Source organism: Tachyglossus aculeatus, chromosome 26 (assembly GCF_015852505.1).
Source record: "Tachyglossus aculeatus isolate mTacAcu1 chromosome 26, mTacAcu1.pri, whole genome shotgun sequence".
In the NCBI taxonomy this organism is placed as follows: domain Eukaryota; kingdom Metazoa; phylum Chordata; class Mammalia; order Monotremata; family Tachyglossidae; genus Tachyglossus; species Tachyglossus aculeatus.
This window is the reverse complement of record NC_052091.1, coordinates 3156539-3177276: the sequence shown is the minus strand read 5'-3', so window position 1 is coordinate 3177276 and position 20738 is coordinate 3156539. Positions and strand designations below refer to the sequence as shown.

The following is a 20738-nucleotide window of genomic DNA, read 5'->3' as shown; positions in this document are numbered from 1 at the left end:
TCAGCCCAGTGGGGACGTGAGATGGGCACAGTGCTGGACGGGGAGAAATGAGCCTCCCGTTGTACTTCCCAAGCACTTAGTACAGTGCTCTGCACACAGTAAGCACTCAATAAATACGATTGAATGAACGAATCTGGAGCCTGGGGTGCGGGGGTGGATAGGAGATACCCACCCCCAAGCCAACATCTTGAGGAGCAGCCACCTCCAAACTGTTTCCTGCCAGCAGCGCCTCCAATGAGGGGCCGGGGAGAGAGATGGGGGGCCGGGAGAATGAGAGGGGACAAGGAGATGGGGATGGGAGGAGGGACGTGAGGGGCCTGGGGGAATAAGGAGAGAGGAGAGGGGTGAGTTGCCGGGGAGAGAGGGGTTTGGGATGGGGGGGACGAGTGACCAGGCTGAAGGCTGAGTGGCCCGGTGCCCCCTGCGAGGCAGCAGGCTGGTCCGCCCAGCCGCCCGCCCCCCGCTCTCCTGGCAGGCTCCACTCATTCTGTCTTCTTCCTCTTGGGGAGGAGAGGCTGTTTTTTCTCGCTGTCTCCCGCCCACGGAGGGCCGGGACGGCTCGCTCCAGCTCCGGGGGTGGGGGACGACGGCAGTGGGGAACGGTGGGAGAGGGTGGGGGAGGATGGAGGAGGACAGAGACTGCTGCAGAGAAGGGGGAGCAGCCCCCCCGTCTCCTTCTCCCCCCCCGCCCCCCAACACCGAGCTCCTGCCTCTCTATTGGCCCGACAGACACCCAGGCAGATGGTGGGCTAGACGGGGCCCGGGCTGGTTGTGGGGGCGGGGGTGGGGGGGGTCCCAGGGTCTCGAAGCAGCTGAATAAATAGGTCTGCAGATCCCTGGGCAGGGTCCACACTTGGAAGGGTCCCCACAGGCCTGTTGGGAGCCAGGGGTCTGCGGGTAACCCATCAAGCCAGCTGCAGCAAAGCCCAGTGGGAAACTGAGACTCCGGCCCCAGCCTCTGCTGGAGAGCGGGAGGGGAAGAGGAAAGAGGGTGGTGGGGGGGGGGGGGGAATCTAGTCCTGGGGAGCGCCCAGGGGCGGGGTGTTGCTCGGCTCTGCCTTCTGCTGCCTCCGTCGCTCCACTTGCTCCCGGAGCCGCTGCAGTACCCGGGCTGCCGTCTGGGTCAGACTGTGCTGTGGGGGGTGGGATGGGAGAGGGAGGCGTGAGGGAAGAGACGGTGAGGGAGAAGCAGTCGGGGAAAAGGTGACGGAGAAGAGGGTGGGGGAGAAGGAGGGGAGAAGACAGGATGGAGGTAAGGGGGAGAAGAAGAGGAGGAGAAGCGGCAGTCCAGGTTCACCCCCACCCAGGGGCTGAGGGGTGGGGATTGGTCAGGAAGTGATTCTGGGAGTGCCTCGGTGTCTTGGTCCGGCCGGAGACGGTGGTTGACATACCGGCAGGATGCGCAGGCCTTTGAGGGAGACCACGGGGAGAGACAGGGGATTGGCCGCACTGACCCCGGAGGTGGGGCCTACCCGCAGGATGTGCAGGCCATTGAGGGAGACGATGGGGAGAGACAGGGGATTGACCGCACTGACCCCGGGGATGGGGCCTACCTGCAGGATGTGCAGACCTTTGAGGGAGACGATGAGGAGAGACAGGGGATTGGCCGCACTGACCCCGGGGATGGGGCCTACCTGCAGGATGTGCAGGCCTTTGAGGGAGACGACGGCCAGCTCCCGGAGGCCATCTCCGGTCAGGTCCAGGTGCTCCATGGCCAGGAGGGGGCTGGGAAAGCTCCTCTGCCACAGCAGCCGGAAGCCCCCCGCCGGGTCCCCCGGACCCTCCAGCTCCTTGTAGCACAGCAGCTCCTGGGCGGGGCGGGGGGACAAGGGGCAAGCACATGGGAGAGATGTCCTCATGGAAGAGAGCCCGAGGCAGAGGGCAGACGTGCAGGACGCTGCCTCTGAGGTAGTCCCAGCCGCCCTCTGGTCCTCCCCCGCTCCCCTCCCGCCCGCCCCACGCTCCCCAACCTGCCCGTAGGTGCCCAGCAGGATCTCGGGGCGGCCGTCGAAGTCCACATCGGTGACCAGCCCGCACAGGACGCTGTCAAACTGGTCGCTGTCGGGCAGCAGCACCTGGTCGCTGAGGCCCTTCTGCAGCACATTCCTGGACAGGAGAGGTGACCGGTGGGATGAGCTGGGACTGGCAGGTCGAGGGGCGGCCAGAGAAGTGGCCGGGGGGGGGTGGGTGAGGGGCGGCTGGCAGTGGTGACCAGTGGCCAGCGGGGATTCACTCCGCTCCTCCGTCACCCTCCTCCACCACTCCCACCTTCCCCATCCCCTAATAATGATGGTACTTATAAATAATAATAATAATGGCATTTGTTAAGCGCTTACTATGTGCAAAGCATTGTTCTAAGCGCTGGGGAGGTTACAAGGTGATCAGGTTGTCCCATGGGGGGGCTCACAGTCTTCATCCCCATTTTATAATAGTAATAATAATGGTATTAAGCACTTACTATGTGCAAAGCACTGTTCTAAGTGCTGGGGAGGTTACAAGGTGATCAGGTTGTCCCACGGGGCGGGGTGGGGGGGGGCTCACAGTCTTCATCCCCATTTTACAGATGAGGGAACTGAGGCCCAGAGAAAGGAAGCGACTTACCCAAAGTCACGCAGCTGACAAGTGGCAGAGTAGGGATTAAGCGCTCACTATGCGCCAAGCACCTTTCTAAGTGCTGGGGGTTGATACAAACCAATCAGGTTGGACCCAGTCCCTGTCCCACATGGGGCTCAAACTCTTCCCCCCCCCCATTTTCCAGATGAGGGAACTGAGGCCCAGAGAAGCGACTTGCCCAAGGTCACACAGCAGACGTGTGGCGGACCCGGGATTAGAACCCAAGTCCTTCTGACTCCCAGGGCCGAGGTCTATTCGCTAAGCCACTCTGTTTCTCTAAACCAGCACCCACACCCTGTATACCGTCACCCCCTTTTCTTCCCCCAAGCCCCACCTCTCTGCCCCCTCACCCCTCTTCTCTGCCCCCCGTCTCACCGGTAAACCACAGACAGCTCAATCATGCTGGCCACCAGCACGCTGTACTCTCCGGGGGGCTTCGGCTCCTCACCTTCATCTGGTGGCAGGAGGAGGGGGCATTCTGCGATTGGAAAGGAGTACGGGGGTCCCGATCTCGTCCCCCTCATTCATTAATAATAATAATAATAATAATAATGGCATTTATTAAGCGCTTACTATGTGCAAAGCACTGTTCTAAGCGCTGGGGAGGTTACAAGGGGGTCAGGTTGTCCCACGGTGGGCTCACAGTCTCAATCCCCACTTTACAGATGAGGTAGCTGAGGCCCAGAGAAGTGACTTGCTCAAAGTCACACAGCCGACAGTTGGCAGAGGCGGGATTTGAACCCATGACCTCTGACTCCAAAGCCCGGGCTCTTCAATCGTATTTATTGAGCGCTTACTGTGTGCAGGGCACTGGACTACGCGCTTGGGAAGTCCAAGTCGGCAACATATAGAGACGGTCCCTACCCAACAACGGGCTCACAGTCTAGAAGGGGGAGGCGGACAACAAAACAGAACAGGTGGATGGGTTTCAAGTCGTCAGAATAAATAGAAATAAAGCTAGATGCACATCATTAACAAAATAAATAGAATAGTAGATATGTACAAGTCAAATAGAGTAATAAATCTGTACAAACATCTATACAGGTGCTGTGGGGAGGGGAAGGAGGTAGGGCAGGGGGTGATGGGGAGGGAGAGAGGAAAAAGGGGGGTCGGCAACATCTAGAGACGGTCCCTACCCAACAACGGACTCACAGTCTAGAAGGGGGAGACGGACAACAAAACAGAACAGGTGGACGCGTTTCAAGTCGTCAGAATAAATAGAAATAAAGCTAGATGCACATCATTAACAAAATAAATAGAATAGTAGATATGTACAAGTCAAATAGAGTAACAAATCTGTACAAACATCTATACAGGTGCTGTGGGGAGGGGAAGGAGGTAGGGCGGGGGGTGATGGGGAGGGAGAGAGGAAAAAGGGGGGTCGGCAACATCTAGAGACGGTCCCTACCCAACAACGGGCTCACAGTCTAGAAGGAGGAGACGGACAACAAAACAGAACAGGTGGACGGGTTTCAAGTCGTCAGAATAAATAGAAATAAAGCTAGATGCACATCATTAACAAAATAAATAGAATAGTAGATATGTACAAGTCAGAGTAATAAATCTGTACAAACATCTATACAGGTGCTGTGGGGAGGGGAAGGAGGTAGGGCGGGGGGTGATGGGGAGGGAGAGAGGAAAAAGGGGGCTCGGTTTGCCCACATCTGGGAGTTTCCTGGTATGTTTGGTTCGGTTCTCTGTCTCCCCCTTTAAGACTGTGAGCCCACTGTTGGGTAGGGACTGTCTCTATGTGATGCCAATTTGTACTTCCCAAGCGCTTAGTACAGTGCTCTGCACATAGTAAGCGCTCAATAAATACGATTGATTGATTGATTGATTGATTGATTGATTTCCTACCGGGCTGGGCGGCGGTAACAGCTGGGGGGCTGGGGTCGGCGGCAGCCACGGCCTGGGGGTCGGCTGGGGGGTGGTCCTCAGCAGGGCGGGGGGACGGGCCGAAGACTAGGACGCGGGAGATGGGGCCGTCCTGTTGGATGCTCCAGGAGCACAGCACGGCTGGGGGCGGCAGGGGACGGACACCCACCGGACTCTGTTTTACTGTCTGGGCGGCGGGGAGGGGACCCCCGGGGACAGCAGCGTGGGATTGGGGCCAGTCAAAGGAAAGTCCGTCCCCCACCCCACCCCAGCCTCTTCCCACCCGCGGCCCTCGGCCTCTCACCTCTGCTGGCCTGGTCCACCCAGGCCACCTGGACGAAGCCGCTCTGGCAGCCGAAGGCCGTGATCCTCTGCGCCGACCCCGGGAGGTTGCGAACGTCCAGCCACAGCACGCTGGGATTCATTCGTTCATAATAATGATGGCGTTTGTTAAGCGCTTACTAAGTGCAAAGCACTGTTCTAAGCGCCACTGAGCCACGTTGCTTCTCTATGCGGTATTTGTTAAGCGCTTACTACGTGCCAGGCACTGCACTAAGCGCTGAGGTGGACACAAGCAGATCGGGTTGGACGCAGTCCCTGTCCCACGTGGGGCTCACGGTCTCCACCCCCATTTTACGGTTGAGCCCGTTGTTGGGTAGGGACCGTCTCTGTATGCTACCGACTTGTACTTCCCAAGCGCTTAGTCCAGTGCCCTGCACGCAGTAAGCGCTCAATAAATACGACTGAATGAATGAATCATCATCACCATCATCAATCGTATTTATTGAGCGCTTACTGTGTGCAGAGCACTGGACTAAGCGCTTGGGAAGTACAAGTTGGCAACATATAGTTCTCTGTCTCCCCCTTTTAGACTGTGAGCCCACTGTTGGGTAGGAACTGTCTCTATATGTTGCCAATTTGTACTTCCCTAGCACTTAGTACAGTAATAATAATAATAATAATAATTTTGGTATTTGTTAAGCGCTTACTATGTGCAAAGCACTGTTCTAAGCACTGAGGAGGATACAAGGTGATCAGGTTGCCCCCTGTGGGGCTCACAATCTTAATCCCCATTTTATAGATGAGGTAACTGAGGCACAGAGAAGTTAAATGACTTGCCCCAAGTCACACAGCTGACAAGCGGTGGAGCTGGGATTAGAACCCATGAACTCTGACTCCCAAGCCTGTGCTCTTTCCATTGAGCCACGCTGCTTCTATTACAGTGCTTCTAGTACAGTGCTCTGCACATAGTAAGCGCTCAATAAATACGATTGATGATGATGTAGAGACAGTCCCTACCCAACAGTGGGCTCACAGTCTAAATGAATGAGGTAACTGAGGCACAGAGAAGTGAAGTGACTTCCCCAAGGCCATACAGCATTGTGAGCTCATAGTGAGCAGGGAATGGGGCTGTTTATTGTTGTATTGCACTCTTCCCCAGCGCTTAGTCCAATGCTCTGCCCACGGTAAGTGCTCAATAAATACGACTGAATGAATCGATGATTGAGGGCTGGAAGGGGCAGGAGAGGGTGGGATCCAAAGCGGGAGGAAGGCAGGGGTCTTCCCCTTCTGCCCGATCCCTCCCCGGGCCCCAGAGCGCCCGATCGCCAGGCCACCCGGTGATGTGAGCCCACTGTTGGGTAGGGACCGTCTCTATATGTTGCCAACTTGGACTTCCCAAGCGCTTAGTACAGTGCTCTGCACACAGTAAGCGCTCAATAAATACGATTGAATGAATGAATGAGTGACCAGGAGGTTGAGGACGGACGAGCTCTCTCTGCCCCTGGTCCTGCAACCTGGGGGTCTCCAGGAGGGTCCCGGGGTCGGGTCGGGTTGGGGGGACTGTCTCCTACCTGCTGTTCAGCTCCCTGAGCTCAGGAAACAGATTCTCCACCGGCTGCTCCTCGAACTGGTGCAGACCCTCGTCCTGCGCAAGACCCCCGCCCGACCCCGTTCAGTCCGTCAATCTCATTTATCGATCAATCAATCAATCGTATTTATTGAGCGCTTACTGTGTACACAGCACTGGACTAAGCGCTTGAGAAGTACAAGTTGGCAACATATAGAGAGAAGCAGCGTGGCTCAGTGGAAAGAGCCCGGGCTTTGGAGTCAGAGGTCAGGGGTTCGAATCCCGGCTCCGCCACATGTCTGCTGTGTGACCTTGGGCAAGTCACTTAACTTCTCTGAGCCTCAGTTACCTCATCTGGAAAATGAGGATTAAGACTGTGAGCCCCACGGGGGACAACTTGATCCCACTGTACCCCCCCAGTGCTTAGAACAGTGCTTTGCCCATAGTAAGCGCTTAGCAAATGCCATCATTATTATTATATAGAGACGGTCCCTACCCAACGGCGGGCTCACAGTCTAGAAGGGGGTGACAGGGAACCAAACCAAACATATTAACAAAATAAAATAAATAGAATGGATATGTACAAGTAAAATAGAGTAATAAATCTGTACAAATACATATACAGGTGCTGTGGGGAAGGGAAGGAGGTAAGACGGTGGGGGGATGGAGAGGGGGAGAGGAAGGCTCTGCGTTCAGAGCCCCGTACTAAGTGCTTGGGAGGGGACGGTAGAACAATAAGCAGACAGATTCCCCACCTACAGCGAGCTTACAGTCTAGAGGCGAGCTAGGGCCTGCGCCGGCCCTCGTCCTGGAAGGAACCGCCGCCATCGCCGGTGGCCCCCCGGGCACCACCGCTCAACAGATGCCAGCCGGGCTCACCTCCTTGTAAAGGTGGATCGCGGGGTCGTTGCCGCTCAGCAGAAACACCGTCTCCAGCCGCTCCCCGACCTGCACCCTGGGACGGACGGGGAGGTGGTCCGGCCCCCGCGCTGAGACCCCGAGGCCTCCCCCGGCCCCCGAGATGCTCAACCTCCTCCCTCTCCCTGCTGCAATCTTCGGGTATCAGGCGTCGGGAGGGCCTCAGGGTGACCCGTCCGTTCCCTGCGGAAGTCCGGCGGACAGTGGACACGCCGGAGCAGAGGACCAATCGCCCCCCTCGGGGACCCCCACCTGCGAGGCCCCGGGAAGGGGGCTCCCGGGAGGACTTACTCAGCGTGGCTCAGTTGGAACGGAGTGAACTGCAGCTCCAGGTTCAGGCAGCTCTCTGAAGGGGATCAAAGGGCAGGGAATCAGATTTATGGAGCGCTTACTGTGTGCAGAGCACTGGACTAAGTGCTGGGGAGGGGTATCTATTTACTTACTTAGTCGTATTATTTGTCTCCCCCTCTGTAAGCTCGTTGTGAGCGGCAAACGAGTCCGTTTACTGTTGTATCGTACTCTCCCGAGCGCTTTGTACGGTCCTTTGCGCACAGTGAGCGCTCAATCAATCAATCAATCGTATTTATGGAGCGCTTACTGTGTGCAGAGCACTGGACTAAGCGCTTGGGAAGTCCAAGTTGGCAACATACAGAGACGGTCCCTACCCAACAGTGGGCTCACAGTCTAGAGGGGGAGACAGAGAACAAAACAAAACATATTAACAAAATCAAATAAATAGAATAGATATGTGCAAGTAAAATAGAGTAATAAATACGTACAAACATTCATTCAATCGTATTTATTGAGCGCTTACTGTGTGCAGAGCACTGTACTAAGCGCTTGGGAAGTCCAAGCTGGCAACATATAGAGACGGTCCCTACCCAACAGTGGGCTCACAGTCTAGAAGGGGGAGACAGACAACAAAACAAAACATATTAACAAAATAAAATAAATAGAATAGACATGTGCAAGTAAAATAGAGTAATAAATACGTACAAACATATATATATATATATATATAATTGAACGAATGAATATAATTCAATCGTCAGGCACATTCCCTGCTCACCGTGAGCGTATGGTCTAGAGAGGGAGACAGACATTACTAGAAATAAATAAATGACAGAGAGGGACACAAGTGCTGTGGGGCTGGGAGGGGGGATGAATAAAGGGAGCGAATCAGGGTGACACGGAAGGGAGCGGGAGAAGAGGAAAGGAGGGCGCAGTCAGGGAAGGCCTCCCGGAGAAGATGGGCTTTCAATAAGGCTTTGAGTTGGGGAGAGTCATTGTCTGACTGGGGGGCTGCCCTCTCTTCCCTCCCATCACCGGACACCCGCCGCCATTCATTCAATCGTATTTATTAATAATAATAATAATAATAATGATAGCATTTATTAAGCGCTTACTATGTGCAAAGCACTGTTCTAAGCGCTGGGGGGGGGATACAAGGTGATCAGGTTGTCCCACGTGGGGCTTACAGTCTTCATCCCCATTTTCCAGATGAGGTAACTGAGGCCCAGAGAAGTGAAGTGATTTGCCTAAAGTCACACAGCTGGCAATGGGCAGAGCCGGGATTTGAACCCAGGACCTCTGGCTCCAAAGCCCAGGCTCTTTCCACTGAGCCACGCCGTACTAAGCGCTTGGGAAGTCCAAGTTGACAACATATAGAGACGGTCCCTACCCAACAGCGGGCTCACAGTCTGGAAGGGGGAGACGGACAACAAAACGTAGACAGGCGTCAAAATCATCCAAATAGAGTTCGCTTGGGAAGTCCAAGTTGACACCATACAGAGACGGTCCCTACCCAACACTGGGCTCACAGTCTAGAAGGGGGAGACAGGGAACAAAACGTAGACAGGCATCAAAACCGTCCAAATAGAAGCCAACTCAGAAGGAGTCGGGGTGACGACGTGAAGAGGACCCCAGGCCCGGCCGAAATGGCCACACTGCCGGTGGTTAGTCCCCGAAAGCTGGCCATCTGTAACCCAGGGAAGCTGAGGGGCTGGGAAGGCTGCCTGGAGGAGGCGGACTGGCTCTGAGGGCGGAGCGCGGCTCTCGGGCTGGCGTGGCCACCCCCCGGGGCACGGCTGGGCACACACTCACGGGCAATGGAGTCCAGGTTGTACTCGGATCCGGGCTCGTAGTCGCAGTAGATGTTCAGGAACGGGCTGGCTTTGTCCCCGGAGTCCTCGGAAACCGAGAAAGCAGGTGAGACGGAGGCAGGGGACAATCAATCAATCAATCAATCAATCGATCGTATTTATTGAGCGAGGCCGGGCCAAGTTGGGACGGAGCGGGTCGGGCCTCGGGGTGGGCAAAGCGGGAGAGGACGACGTCTTGGGGAGGACGGGTGGGGGTGTCAGTCGCCCCATGGGCAGGGTGGTGGAGGTTCTCGTATTTCTTAAGCGCTTCCTATGCGCCGTGCACTGCCACATGTCTGCTGCGTGACCTTGGGCAAGTCACCTAACTGCTCTGAGCCTCAGTGACCTCATCTGTAAAATGGGGATTAAGACTGTGAGCCCCACGTGGGACAACCTGATCACCTTGTATCCCCCCAGTGCTTAGAACAGTGCTTTGCACATAGTAAGCACTTAACAAATGCCATCATCATTACTATTATTATTATTACTAAGCGCTGGGGTAATAATAATAATAATACTTATGGTATTTATTAAGGGCTTACTATGTGCCAGGCACTTTTCTAAGCCCTGGGGTCGATACGAGATAATCGGGTCGGAAACAGTCCCTGTCCCACATAGCGCTGGAAAGAGCCCGGGCTTCGGAGTCAGGGGTCATGGGTTCAAATCCCGGTTCCGCCAATTGTCAGCTGGGTGACTTTGGGGAAGTCACTTCACTTCTCAGTTGCCTCAAATGGGGATTGACTGGGAGCCCCCCGTGGGACAACCTGATCACCTTGTAACCTCCCCAGCGCTTAGGACAGTGCTTTGCACATAGTAAGCGCTTAATAAATGCCATCGTTATTAATACTACTATTATTATTAATTCCCATTTTACAGATGAGGGAACTGAGGCACAGAGATAATAATCATCATAATGATGGCATTTGTTAAGCGCTTACTATGTGCAAAGCACTGTTCTAAGTGCTGGGGGGACGCAAGGTGATCAGGTTGCCCATGTGGGGCTCACAGTCTTCATCCCCATTTTACAGATGAGGTCACTGAGGCCCAGAGATGTGAAGTGACGTGCTCCAAGTCTCACAGCAGACAAGTGGCAGAGCCAGGATTAGAACCCGTGAGCGTCTGACTCTCGGGTCCGTGCTCTGTCTACCTGGCCACACTGCTTTAATTTTTTTTTTTGATGGCATTTATTAAGCGCTTACTATGTGCAAAGCACTGTTCTAAGCGCTGGAGATATTACAAGGTGATCGGGTTGTCCCACGTGGGACTCACCGTCTTCATCCCCGTTTTTACAGATGACGTAAATGAGGCCCAGAGAAGTGAAGTGACTTGCCCAGAGTCACACAGCTGACAACTGGCAGAGCCGGGATTTGAACCCATGACCTCTGACTCCAAAGCCCGGGCTCTTTCCACTGAGGCACGTTGCTTTCCAGGGGATGGGTGGGATGACCTTTGGGGGACCCTGCCTCATCGGTACTGACATTGGGGGGTGGGCTGGGCCCCAGACGGGGGGTGCTGTACCTTGATGAACGTGATGCCGACCACCAGGCCCCGCTTGGGCGGTGACTTGTTGAAAGTGTCTATGGAGACGATCTCGGCATCCACTGGGGAAGAGGGGGCACAGGATTAACGACCCTCGGCCCCCTAAACCCCCCCCCCCCAGAGTCCTTTATTATTATCATTACTATTATTATTAATAATAATTGTGGTACTTATTAAGCACTGACAATAAGCGGCGTGGCTCACTGGAAAGGGAATGGGCTTTGGAGTCATTCATTCATTCAATCGTATTTATTGAGCGCTTACTGTGTGCAGAGCACTGGACTAAGCGCTTGGGAAATCCAAGTTGGCAATATATAGATGATGGTCCCTACCCAACAGTGGGCTCACAGTCTAGAAGGGGGAGACAGACCACAAAACAAAACATATTAACAAAATAAAATAAATAGAATAAATATGTACAAGTAAAATAGAGTAAAAAATCTGTACAAACATATTCATCCAATCGTATTTATTGAGCGCTTACTGTGTGCAGGGCACTTGGGAAGTACAAGTTGGCAATATATAGAGACGGTCCCTACCCAACAGTGGGCTCACAGTCTAGAAGGGGGAGGCAGACCACAAAACAAAGCATATTAACAAAATAAAATAAATAGAATAAATATGTACAAGTAAAATAGAGTAAAAAATCTGTACAAACATATTCATTCATTCAATCGTATTGATTGAGCTCTTACTGTGTGCAGAGCACTGGACTAAGCGCTTGGGAAGTACAAGTTGGCAACATATAGAGACGGTCCCTACCCAACAGCGGGCTCACAGTCTAGAAGGGGGAGACAGACAACAAAACATATTAACAAAATAAAATAAATAGAATAAATATGTACAAGATATAGAGTAAAAAATATGTACAAACATTCATTCATTCATTCATTCCTATTTATTGAGCGCTTACTGTGTGCAGAGCACTGGACTAAACGCTTGGGAAGTCCAAGTTGGCAACATCTAGAGACGGTCCCTACCCAACAGTGGGCTCACAGTCTAGAAGAGGGAGACAGACAACAAAACAAATTAACAAAATAAAATAAATAGAATAAATTTGTACAAGTAAAATAGAGTAATAAATATGTACAAACGTATATACATATATACAGGTGCTGTGGGGAGGGAAGTAAGTAAGGCGAGGGGGAGGGGGAGGAGGGGGAGAGGAAGGAGGGAAAGGGGGGCTTGTGCAGGATTTGAACCCAGGACTTCTCGCACCCTAAGTGAGAATCATACCCCTAGACCAATGAGCCAGTGTTGCGCTTATACTAACACTGTCCTAAGTGCTGGGATAGATACAAGATAAGCAGGTTGGACACAGTTCCTGTCCCATGAGGGGCTTCCAGTCTTCATCCCCATTTTCCAGATGAGGGAACTGAGGCCCAGAGAAGGGATTTGCCCACAGCAGACAAGTGGCAGAGCCGGGATTAGAACCCAGATCCTTCTCTCTCCCAGGACCATGGTGTACCCATTAGACCACAGGGCTTCTCAGAGTCCATCCCTGAGCAGCCCCCAGCACCCTTTAATAATAATAATGATGGTGTTTGTTCAGTGCTTACTATGTGCCAAGCACTGTTCTAAGCGCTGGGGGGGATTTAAGGTGATCAGGTTGTCCTCCGTGGGGCTCACAGTCTTCATCCCCATTTTCCAGACGAGGGAACTGAGGCACAGAGAAGTAATAACAATAATAATAATAATGGTAGTATTTGTTAAGCGCTTACTATGTGCCAAGCACTGTTCTAAGTGCTGGGGGGATACAAGGTGATCAGGTTGCCCCACGTGGGGCTCCCAGTCTTCATCCCCATTTTCCAGATGAGGGAACTGAGGCACAGAGAAGTAGTAATAATAATAATAATAATGGTAGTATTTGTTAAGTGCTTACTATGTGCCAAGCACTGTTCTAAACGCTGGGGGGGGGGGGGGGGGTGATACAAGGTGATCAGGTTGCCCCACGTGGGGCTCACAGTCTTCATCCCCATTTTCCAGATGAGGGAACTGATGCACAGAGAAGTAATAATAATAATAATGGTAGTATTTGTTAAGCGCTTACTATATGCCAAGCACAGTTCTAAGCGCTGGGGGAGGAATATAGGGTGATCAGGTCACGTGGGGCTCCCAGTCTTCATCCCCATTTTCCAGATGAGGTCACTGAGGCCCAGAGAAGTGAGGTGACTTGCCCAAAGTCACCCAGCTGACGAGTGGCAGAGCCGGAATTAATAATAATATGTTGGTATTTGTTAATAATAATAATAATAGTAACAGTAATAATACTGTTGGTATTTGTTAGGCGCTTACTATGTGCCAAGCACAGTTCTAAGCATCACCCAGCTGACGAGTGGCGGAGCCGGAATTAATAACAACAACAACGTTGGTATTTGCTAATAATAATAATAACAGTAGTAATACTGTTGGTATTTGTTAAGCGCTTACTATGTGCCAAGCACAGTTCTAAGCATCACCCAGCTGATGAGTGGTGGAGCCGGAATTAATAATAATACCAATGTTGGTATTTGTTAGTAATAACAACAACAGTAATAATACTGTTGGTATTTGTTAAGCGCTAACTGTATGCCAAGTACTGTTCTAAGCATCACCCAGCTGACGAGTGGCGGAGTCGGAATTAATAATAATAACAATATGTCGGTACTTGTTAGTAATAATAACAGTAATAATACTGTTGGTATTCTCCCCCGTGAGTCGCGGGGCGGGGCCGGTGTGTGTGTGTGTGTGTGTGTGTGTGTGTGTGTGTGTGTGTGTGTGTGTGTGTGTGTGTGTGTGTGTGTGTGTGTGTGTGTGTGTGTGTCCCTCGCCCCCTGGCGTCCGGGGGTGGTGTGAGCCCGTTTCTATTTGGTGCCGCCAAGCGCTTAATACAGTGCCCTGCACACAGTAAGCGCTCAATAAATATGAATGAATGAATGCCCACTGTTGGGTAGGGACCATCTCGTCTCTCCCCCTTTTAGACTGTGAGCCCACTGTTGGGTAGGGACTGTCTCTATCTGTTGCCAATTTGTACTGCCCAAGCGCTTAGTACAGTGCTCTGCACACAGTAAGCGCTCAATAAATACGATTGATGATGATGATGATGATATTCTATTTATTTTGTTAGTATGTTTGGTTTTGTTGTCTGTCTCCCCCTTCTAGACTATGACCCCGCTGTTGGGTAGGGACTGCCTCTATATGTTGCCAACTTGGAATTCCCAAGCGCTTAGTACAGTGCTCTGCACGTAGTAAGCGCTCAATAAACACGATTGATGATGATGATGGACCAAGTGTACTACAGTAAGTGTACTATAGTAAGCGCTCAATAAATACGATTGAGTGAATGAATATATGTACGTATTTATTAGTCGATTTGTACGTATTCTATTTATTTTATTTTGCTAATTGTTTTGTTTTGTTGTCTGTCTCCCCCTTCTAGGCTGTGAGCCCGCTGTCGGGTGGGGACCGTCTCTAGATGTTGCCAACTTGGACTTCCCCAGCGCTTAGTCCAGTGCTCTGCACACAGTAAGCGCTCAATAAACACGATTGATTGACTGATTGATTAAGCGCTTACTATGTGCCAAGCACTGTTCTAAGCGCTGAATGATCTCTGAATGACCGCTAATCTCCTCACTGTGCCTCGTTCTCGCCTGTCCCGCCGTCGACCCCCGGCCCACGTCATCCCCTGGGCCCGGAATGCCCCCAATCCCTCTGCCCCTCCGCCAAGCTCGCTCTCTTCCTCCCTCCAAGGCCCTGCTGAGAGCTCACCTCCTCCAGGAGGCCTTCCCACACTGAGCCCCCTCCTTCCTCTCCCCCTCGTCCCCCTCTCCATCCCCCCATCTTTACCTCCTTCCCTTCCCCACAGCACCTGTATAGATGTATATATGGTTGTACATATTTATTACTCTATTTATTTATTTATTTATTTATTTTACTTGTACATTTCTATCCTATTTATTTTATTTTGTTGGTATGTTTGGTTCTGTTCTCTGTCTCCCCCTTTTAGACTGTGAGCCCACTGTTGGGTAGGGACTGTCTCTATGTGTTGCCAATTTGTACTTCCCAAGCGCTTAGTACAGTGCTCTGCACATAGTAAGCGCTCAATAAATACGATTGATTGATTGATTGATTGATGAGAAGGCAGCCCCTCTTTCTAATGAGCCCCGGCCGGCTGCCCTTTGACCCCGCCCCCCCGCCGCGCGCATGCGCGCTCCCCACCGGGCGGAGGAGGGCCCCTCGCGGCCGCCGAGCGCCCTCACCCGGGATGTAGTTGAACTGCAGCTCCTTGGCGACGGGCCGTATTTTCTGTCGGAGGTCCTGGTAGCGGAAGCCGAGCACCTTCCCTTTAAGGGTGGCGGCCAGCAGGTCCCCGCGGCCCCCGGCCCCGCCCGACAGCCCGTACACGTTGCTCTGCGACGAGAACCGCGTAAAGCTGTCCTCCCCCAGCGGGCACGGGCCCGGACCCCTCACGGCGGCCGCCTCCATCCAGCAGGCACCGCGGCGGGCAGCCCCGGCCAGGCAGGGAGGGAGCGAGGACCCCCTTCCGGCCTCCCGACGCAGAGCGTGATGACGTAACAACGCCGCGCGTGGGGACGCCCCCCCCGACCACGTGACCTCCATCCCTCGGAGCCCCCGCCCCTCCCGCGCCCTCTAGAGGAGAAGCATCGGGATTGCAGCGGGAGGGATTTGCGTTAGACTTCTAGGCTGTGAGCCCGTTGTCATCATCATCATCAATCGTATTGATTGAGCGCTTACTGTGTGCAGAGCACTGTACTAAGCGCTTGGGAAGTACAAATTGGCAACACATAGAGACAGTCCCTACCCCACAGTGGGCTCCCAGTCTAAAAGGGGGAGACAGAGAACAGAACCAAACATACCAGCAAAATAAAATAAATAGGATAGATATGGACAAGCAAAATAAATAAATAGAGTAATAAATATGTCGGGGAGGGACTATTCATTCATTCATTCAGTCGTATTTATTGAGCGCTTCCTGTGTGCGGAGCACTGGACTAAGCGCTTGGGAAGGACAGAAGTTGGCAACATAGTGGGCTCTCACGGTCTGCGCTTAGGCCAGTGCTCTGCACACAGGAAGCGCTCAATAAATACGAATGAATGAATGAATGAATTCAAGCACTCAATAAGTACGATGGAATGAATGAATGAATTCAAGCGCTCAATAAATACGATTGAATGAATGAATGAATCCAAGCGCTCAATAAATACGATTGAATGAATGAATGAATGAATTTAAGCGCTCAATAAATACGATTGGATGAATGAATGAATTCAAGCACTCAATAAGTACGATTGAATGAATGAATGAATTCAAGCACTCAATAAATACGATGGAATGAATGAATGAATTCAAGCGCTCAATACATGTGATTGAATGAATGAATTCAATCACTCAATAAGTACGATTGAATGAATGAATGAATTCAAGCGCTCAATAAATACTATTGGATGAATGAATGAATTCAAGCACTCAGTAAATACAATTGAATGAATGAATGAATGAATTCAAGCGCTCAATAAATATGATTGAATGAATGAATGAATGAATTCAAGTGCTCAATAAGTACGATTGAATGAATGAATGAATTCAAGCACTCAATAAATACGATTGAATGAATGAATTCAAGTGCTCAATAAATACAATTGATTGAATTCATTCATTCGTATTTATTGAGCGCTTCCTGTGTTGCTTGAATTCATTCATTCATTCAATCGTATTTATTGAGCACTTCCTGTGTTGCTTGAATTCATTCATTCAATCGTATTTATTGAGCGCTTCCTGTGTTGCTTGAATTCATTCATTCATTCAATTGAATTTATTGAGCGCTTCCTGTGTTGAATTCATTCATTCAATGGTATTTATTGAACACTTCCTGTGTTGCTTGAATTCATTCATTCAATCATATTTATTGAACACTTCCTGTGTTGCTTGAATTCATTCAATCAATCATATTTATTGAGCGCTTCCTGTGCGCAGAGCACCGGACTAAGCGCTTGGGAAGTCCAACTTGGCAACACCTAGGGACGGTCCCTATCCAACAACGGGCTCACGGTCTAGAAGGGGGAGACAGACAACAAAACAAAATATGTGGACAGGTGTCAAGTTGTCAGAATGAATAGAATTAAAGCTAAATGCACATCAATAACAAAATAAACAGCATAGTAATAATAATAATAATGGCATTTGTTAAGTGCTTACTATGTGCAGAGCACTGTTCTAAGCACTGGGGGGGATACAAGGTGATCAAGTTGTCCCACGTGGGGCTCACAGTCTTAGTCCCCATTTTACAGATAAGGCAACTTGTACATAGTAAATATGTACAAGTAAAATAGAGTAATAAATCTGTACAAACATATGCCCACTGTTGGGTAGGGACTGTCTCTATATGTTGCCAATTTGTACTTCCCAAGCGCTTAGTACAGTGCTCTGCACATAGTAAGCACTCAATAAATACGATTGATGATGACTGTCTCTATATATTGCCGACTTGGACTTTCCAAGTGCTTAGTACATTTCTCTGCACCCAGTAAGCGCTCAATACGTTTGAATGACTCTATATGTTGACGAATTGTATTTTCCAAGCGCTTAGTACAGTGCTCTGCACCCAGTAAGTGCTTAATACGTTTGAATGAATGACTCCACATGTTGCCAAATTGTACTTCCCAAGCGCTTAGTACAGTGTTCTGCACCCAATAAGCCTCAATAAATACGTTTGAATGACTGTCTCTATATGTTGCCGAACTGTAGTTTCCATTCATTCATTCATTCAATCGTATTGAGCGCTTATTGGGTGCAGAGCACTGTACTAAGCGCTTGGGATGTACAAGTCGGCAACGTATAGAGACGGTCCCTACCCAACAGCGGGCTCACAGTCTAGAAGGCGGCTTAGTCCAGTGCTCTGCACTCATTCAATCATATTTATTGACCACTGTGTGCAGAGCACTGTACTAAGCGCTTGGGAAGAACAATCAATCGTATTTATTGAGCGCTTACTGTGTGCAGAGCACTGTACTAAGCGCTTGGGAAGTACAAGTTGGCAACATATAGAGACGGCCCCTACCCAACAGCGGGCTCACAGTCTAGAAGCGCTTACTGCTAAGCGCTTACTATGTGCCAAGCGCTGTTCTAAGCGCTGGGGAGGTTACAAGGTGATCAGGTTGTCCCACGGGGGGCTCACGGTTTTAACCCCCATTTTACAGATGAGGTAACAGGCCCAGAGAAGTGATGTGACTTGCCCAAAGTCACCCAGCTGACGGAGCCGGGATTTGAACCCATGACCTCTGACTCCGAAGCCCGGGCTCTTCCCACTGAGCCCCGTGTGGCCTTGGGCAAGTCACTCCTCTGAGCCACAGCTCCCTCATCTGTAAAATGGGGATTAAGAGTGTGAGCCCCATGTGGGCCAGGGACTGTGTCCAACCCAATTTGCTTGTATTCACCCCAGTGCTTAGTACGTAGTAAGCGCTTAACAAAGACTACAATTTAGTATTGTTCTCTCCCAAACACAGTGCAATGCTTCGCACACAGTAGGCGCTCAAAAAATATGATTGACTAGAGGGGGAAGCAGGAGGGGAGGGCTGGGTCTCAGGCAGCCCTATAAAATGGTGGGGGGTCCCCTCTGTACTAGACCCCCCCTGTCTACACCCCAATCTCCTCTCCAGTGGGCTGCCTTCCGCTTCTCCGTGGAACACACACACTTCAGGCCCCCTTCTAGACTGTGAGCCCACCGTTGGGTAGGGACCGTCTCTATATGTTGCCAACTTGTACTTCCCAAGCGCTTAGTACAGTGCTCTGCACACAGTAAGCGCTCAATAAATAGGATTGATTGATTGCCTCTCTTTAGAAGCAGCGTGGCTCAGTGGAAAGAGCCCGGGCTTTGGAGTCGGAGGTCATGGGTTCAAATCCCAGCTCCGCCAACTGTCAGCTGGGTGACTTTGGCAAGTCGCTTGACTTCTCTGGGCCTCAGTTCCCTCATCTGGAAAATGGGGGTGAAGACTGTGAGCCCCCCGTGGGACAACCCGATCACCCTGTAAACTCCCCAGTGCTTAGAACAGTGCTCTGCACATACTATGTGCTTAATAAATGCCATTATTATTATTAATGAGAAGCATTGTGGCTCAATGGAAAGAGCCCGGGCTTTGGAGTCGGAGGTCATGGGTTCAAATCCCGGCTCCGCCAACTGTCAGCTGGGTGACTTTGGCAAGTCACTTGACTTCTCTGGGCCTCAGTTCCCTCATCTGGAGAATGGGGGTGAAGACTGTGAGCCCCCCGTGGGACAACCCCATCACCTTGTAAACTCCCCAGTGCTTTGCACATAGTAAGCGCTTAATAAATGCCATTATTATTATTAATGAGAAGCAGCGTGGCTCAATGGAAAGAGCCCGGGCTTTGGAGTCGGAGGTCGTGGGTTCAAATCCCAGCTCCGCCAACTGTCAGCTGGGTGACTTTGGCAAGTCACTTGACTTCTCTGGGCCTCAGTTCCCTCATCTGTAAGACGGGGATTAAGACTGTGAGCCCCCCGTGGGACAACCCCATCACCTTGTAAACTCCCCAGTGCTTTGCACACAGTAAGCATTTAATAAATGCCATTATTATTATTAATGAGAAGCAGCGTGGCTCAATGGAAAGAGCCCGGGCTTTGGAGTCAGAGGTCATGGGTTCAAATTCTGGCTCCGCCAACTGTCAGCTGGGTGACTTTGGCAAGTCACTTGACTTCTCTGGGCCCCAGTTCCCTCACCTGGAGAATGGGGGTGAAGACTGTGAGCCCCCCATGGGACAACCCGATCACCTTGTAAACTCCCCAGTGCTTGGCACATAGTAAGCGCTTAATAAATGCCAGTATTATTATTATTATTAATGAGAAGCAGCATGGCTCAATGGAAAGAGCCCGGGCTTTGGAGTCAGAGGTCATGGGTTCAAATCCCAGCTCTGCCGACAGCTGGGTGACTTTGGACAAGTCACTTGACTTCTCTGGGCCTCAGTTCCCTCACCTGGAAAATGGGGGTGAAGACTGTGAGCCCCCCGTGGGATAACCCGATCACCTTGTAAACTCCCCAGTGCTTTGCACATAGTAGGCACTTAATAAATGCCATTATTATTATTAATGAGAAGCAGCATGGCTCAATGGAAACAGCCCGGGCTTTGGAGTCGGAGGTCGTGGGTTCAAATCCCAGCTCCGCCAACTGTCAGCTGGGTGACTTTGGCAAGTCACTTGACTTCTCTGGGCCTCAGTTCCCTCATCTGGAGAATGGGGGGTGAAGACTGTGAGCCCCCCGTGGGACAACCCGATCACCTTCGGCAGCAGGGCCGGGGGGGATAGCCAAGGAGCCAGGGCCCCGGGGAGGGAGAGGAGCAGAGTCGGAGCGGGAGGCGGTGGCGACAGGCTCCGTTTTTCCAAAGATGCCGTCCGCCTCAACTCTTTGCTCCAGGCTGCTGCTGCCATATGGCCCCGGCGGGCCCATCTGGTCCGCCCCAGCGCCGTGCCAGGCGCCCTTCCCCTCCCCTCACCGCCATTCCGGGCCTGGTGGCTCTGGCCTAGACTCTCCTCGGGCCGCCCGCCTCCTCCAGGTCCCCCGGGGTTAACCAGCCGGAGTCCGCTGCTAAAGCGAGGTGGGTGGAGTGGGTGAGAAAAGGGATTGAATCATTCAATCGTATTTATTGAGCGCTCACTGTGTGCAGAGCACCGTACTGAGCGCTTGGGAAGTCCAAGTTGGCAACATATAGAGGCGGTCCCTACCCAACAGTGGGCTCACAGTCTAGAAGGGGAAACGAAACCCCTGCGTTGGCCGGGATTGATGATGGCATTTAT

At 51.6% G+C, this 20738-nt stretch overlaps 1 protein-coding gene across 2 annotated transcripts; it reads right to left on the bottom strand.

Moving 5' to 3' along the window:
- Window positions 1-305: 305 nt before the first annotated feature.
- On the bottom strand, window positions 306-15443 carry KPTN (kaptin, actin binding protein). 2 transcript variants are annotated; one of them, XM_038767207.1, is made up of 12 exons: window positions 15174-15443; window positions 10915-10997; window positions 9359-9443; window positions 7547-7601; window positions 7217-7292; window positions 6342-6415; window positions 4793-4902; window positions 4471-4629; window positions 2989-3091; window positions 1971-2106; window positions 1635-1808; window positions 306-1133 (listed from the first exon to the last, which is right to left on the bottom strand). In XM_038767207.1, the coding sequence occupies exons 1-12, from the start codon at window positions 15397-15399 to the stop codon at window positions 1014-1016; spliced, it is 1401 nt and encodes a 466-aa protein (XP_038623135.1). In that variant the 5' UTR covers window positions 15400-15443; the 3' UTR covers window positions 306-1013. The 2 variants fall into 2 exon arrangements, with proteins under 2 accessions (XP_038623135.1, XP_038623136.1); XM_038767208.1 differs by lacking the exon at window positions 4471-4629.
- Between the last annotated feature and the right edge of the window lie 5295 nt (window positions 15444-20738).

Coding starts and splice junctions, on each gene's coding strand:
- KPTN (XM_038767207.1), bottom strand. CDS start 15,399: ATGGAGGCGGCCGCCGTGAGGGGTCCGGGCCCGTGCCCGCTGGGGGAG. Junction 9,444..10,914: donor TCGGCATCACGTTCATCAAG/GTACAGCACCCC, acceptor TCGGTTTCCGAG/GACTCCGGGGACAAAGCCAG. Junction 6,416..7,216: donor CGATCCACCTTTACAAGGAG/GTGAGCCCGGCT, acceptor GGTCTTGCGCAG/GACGAGGGTCTGCACCAGTT.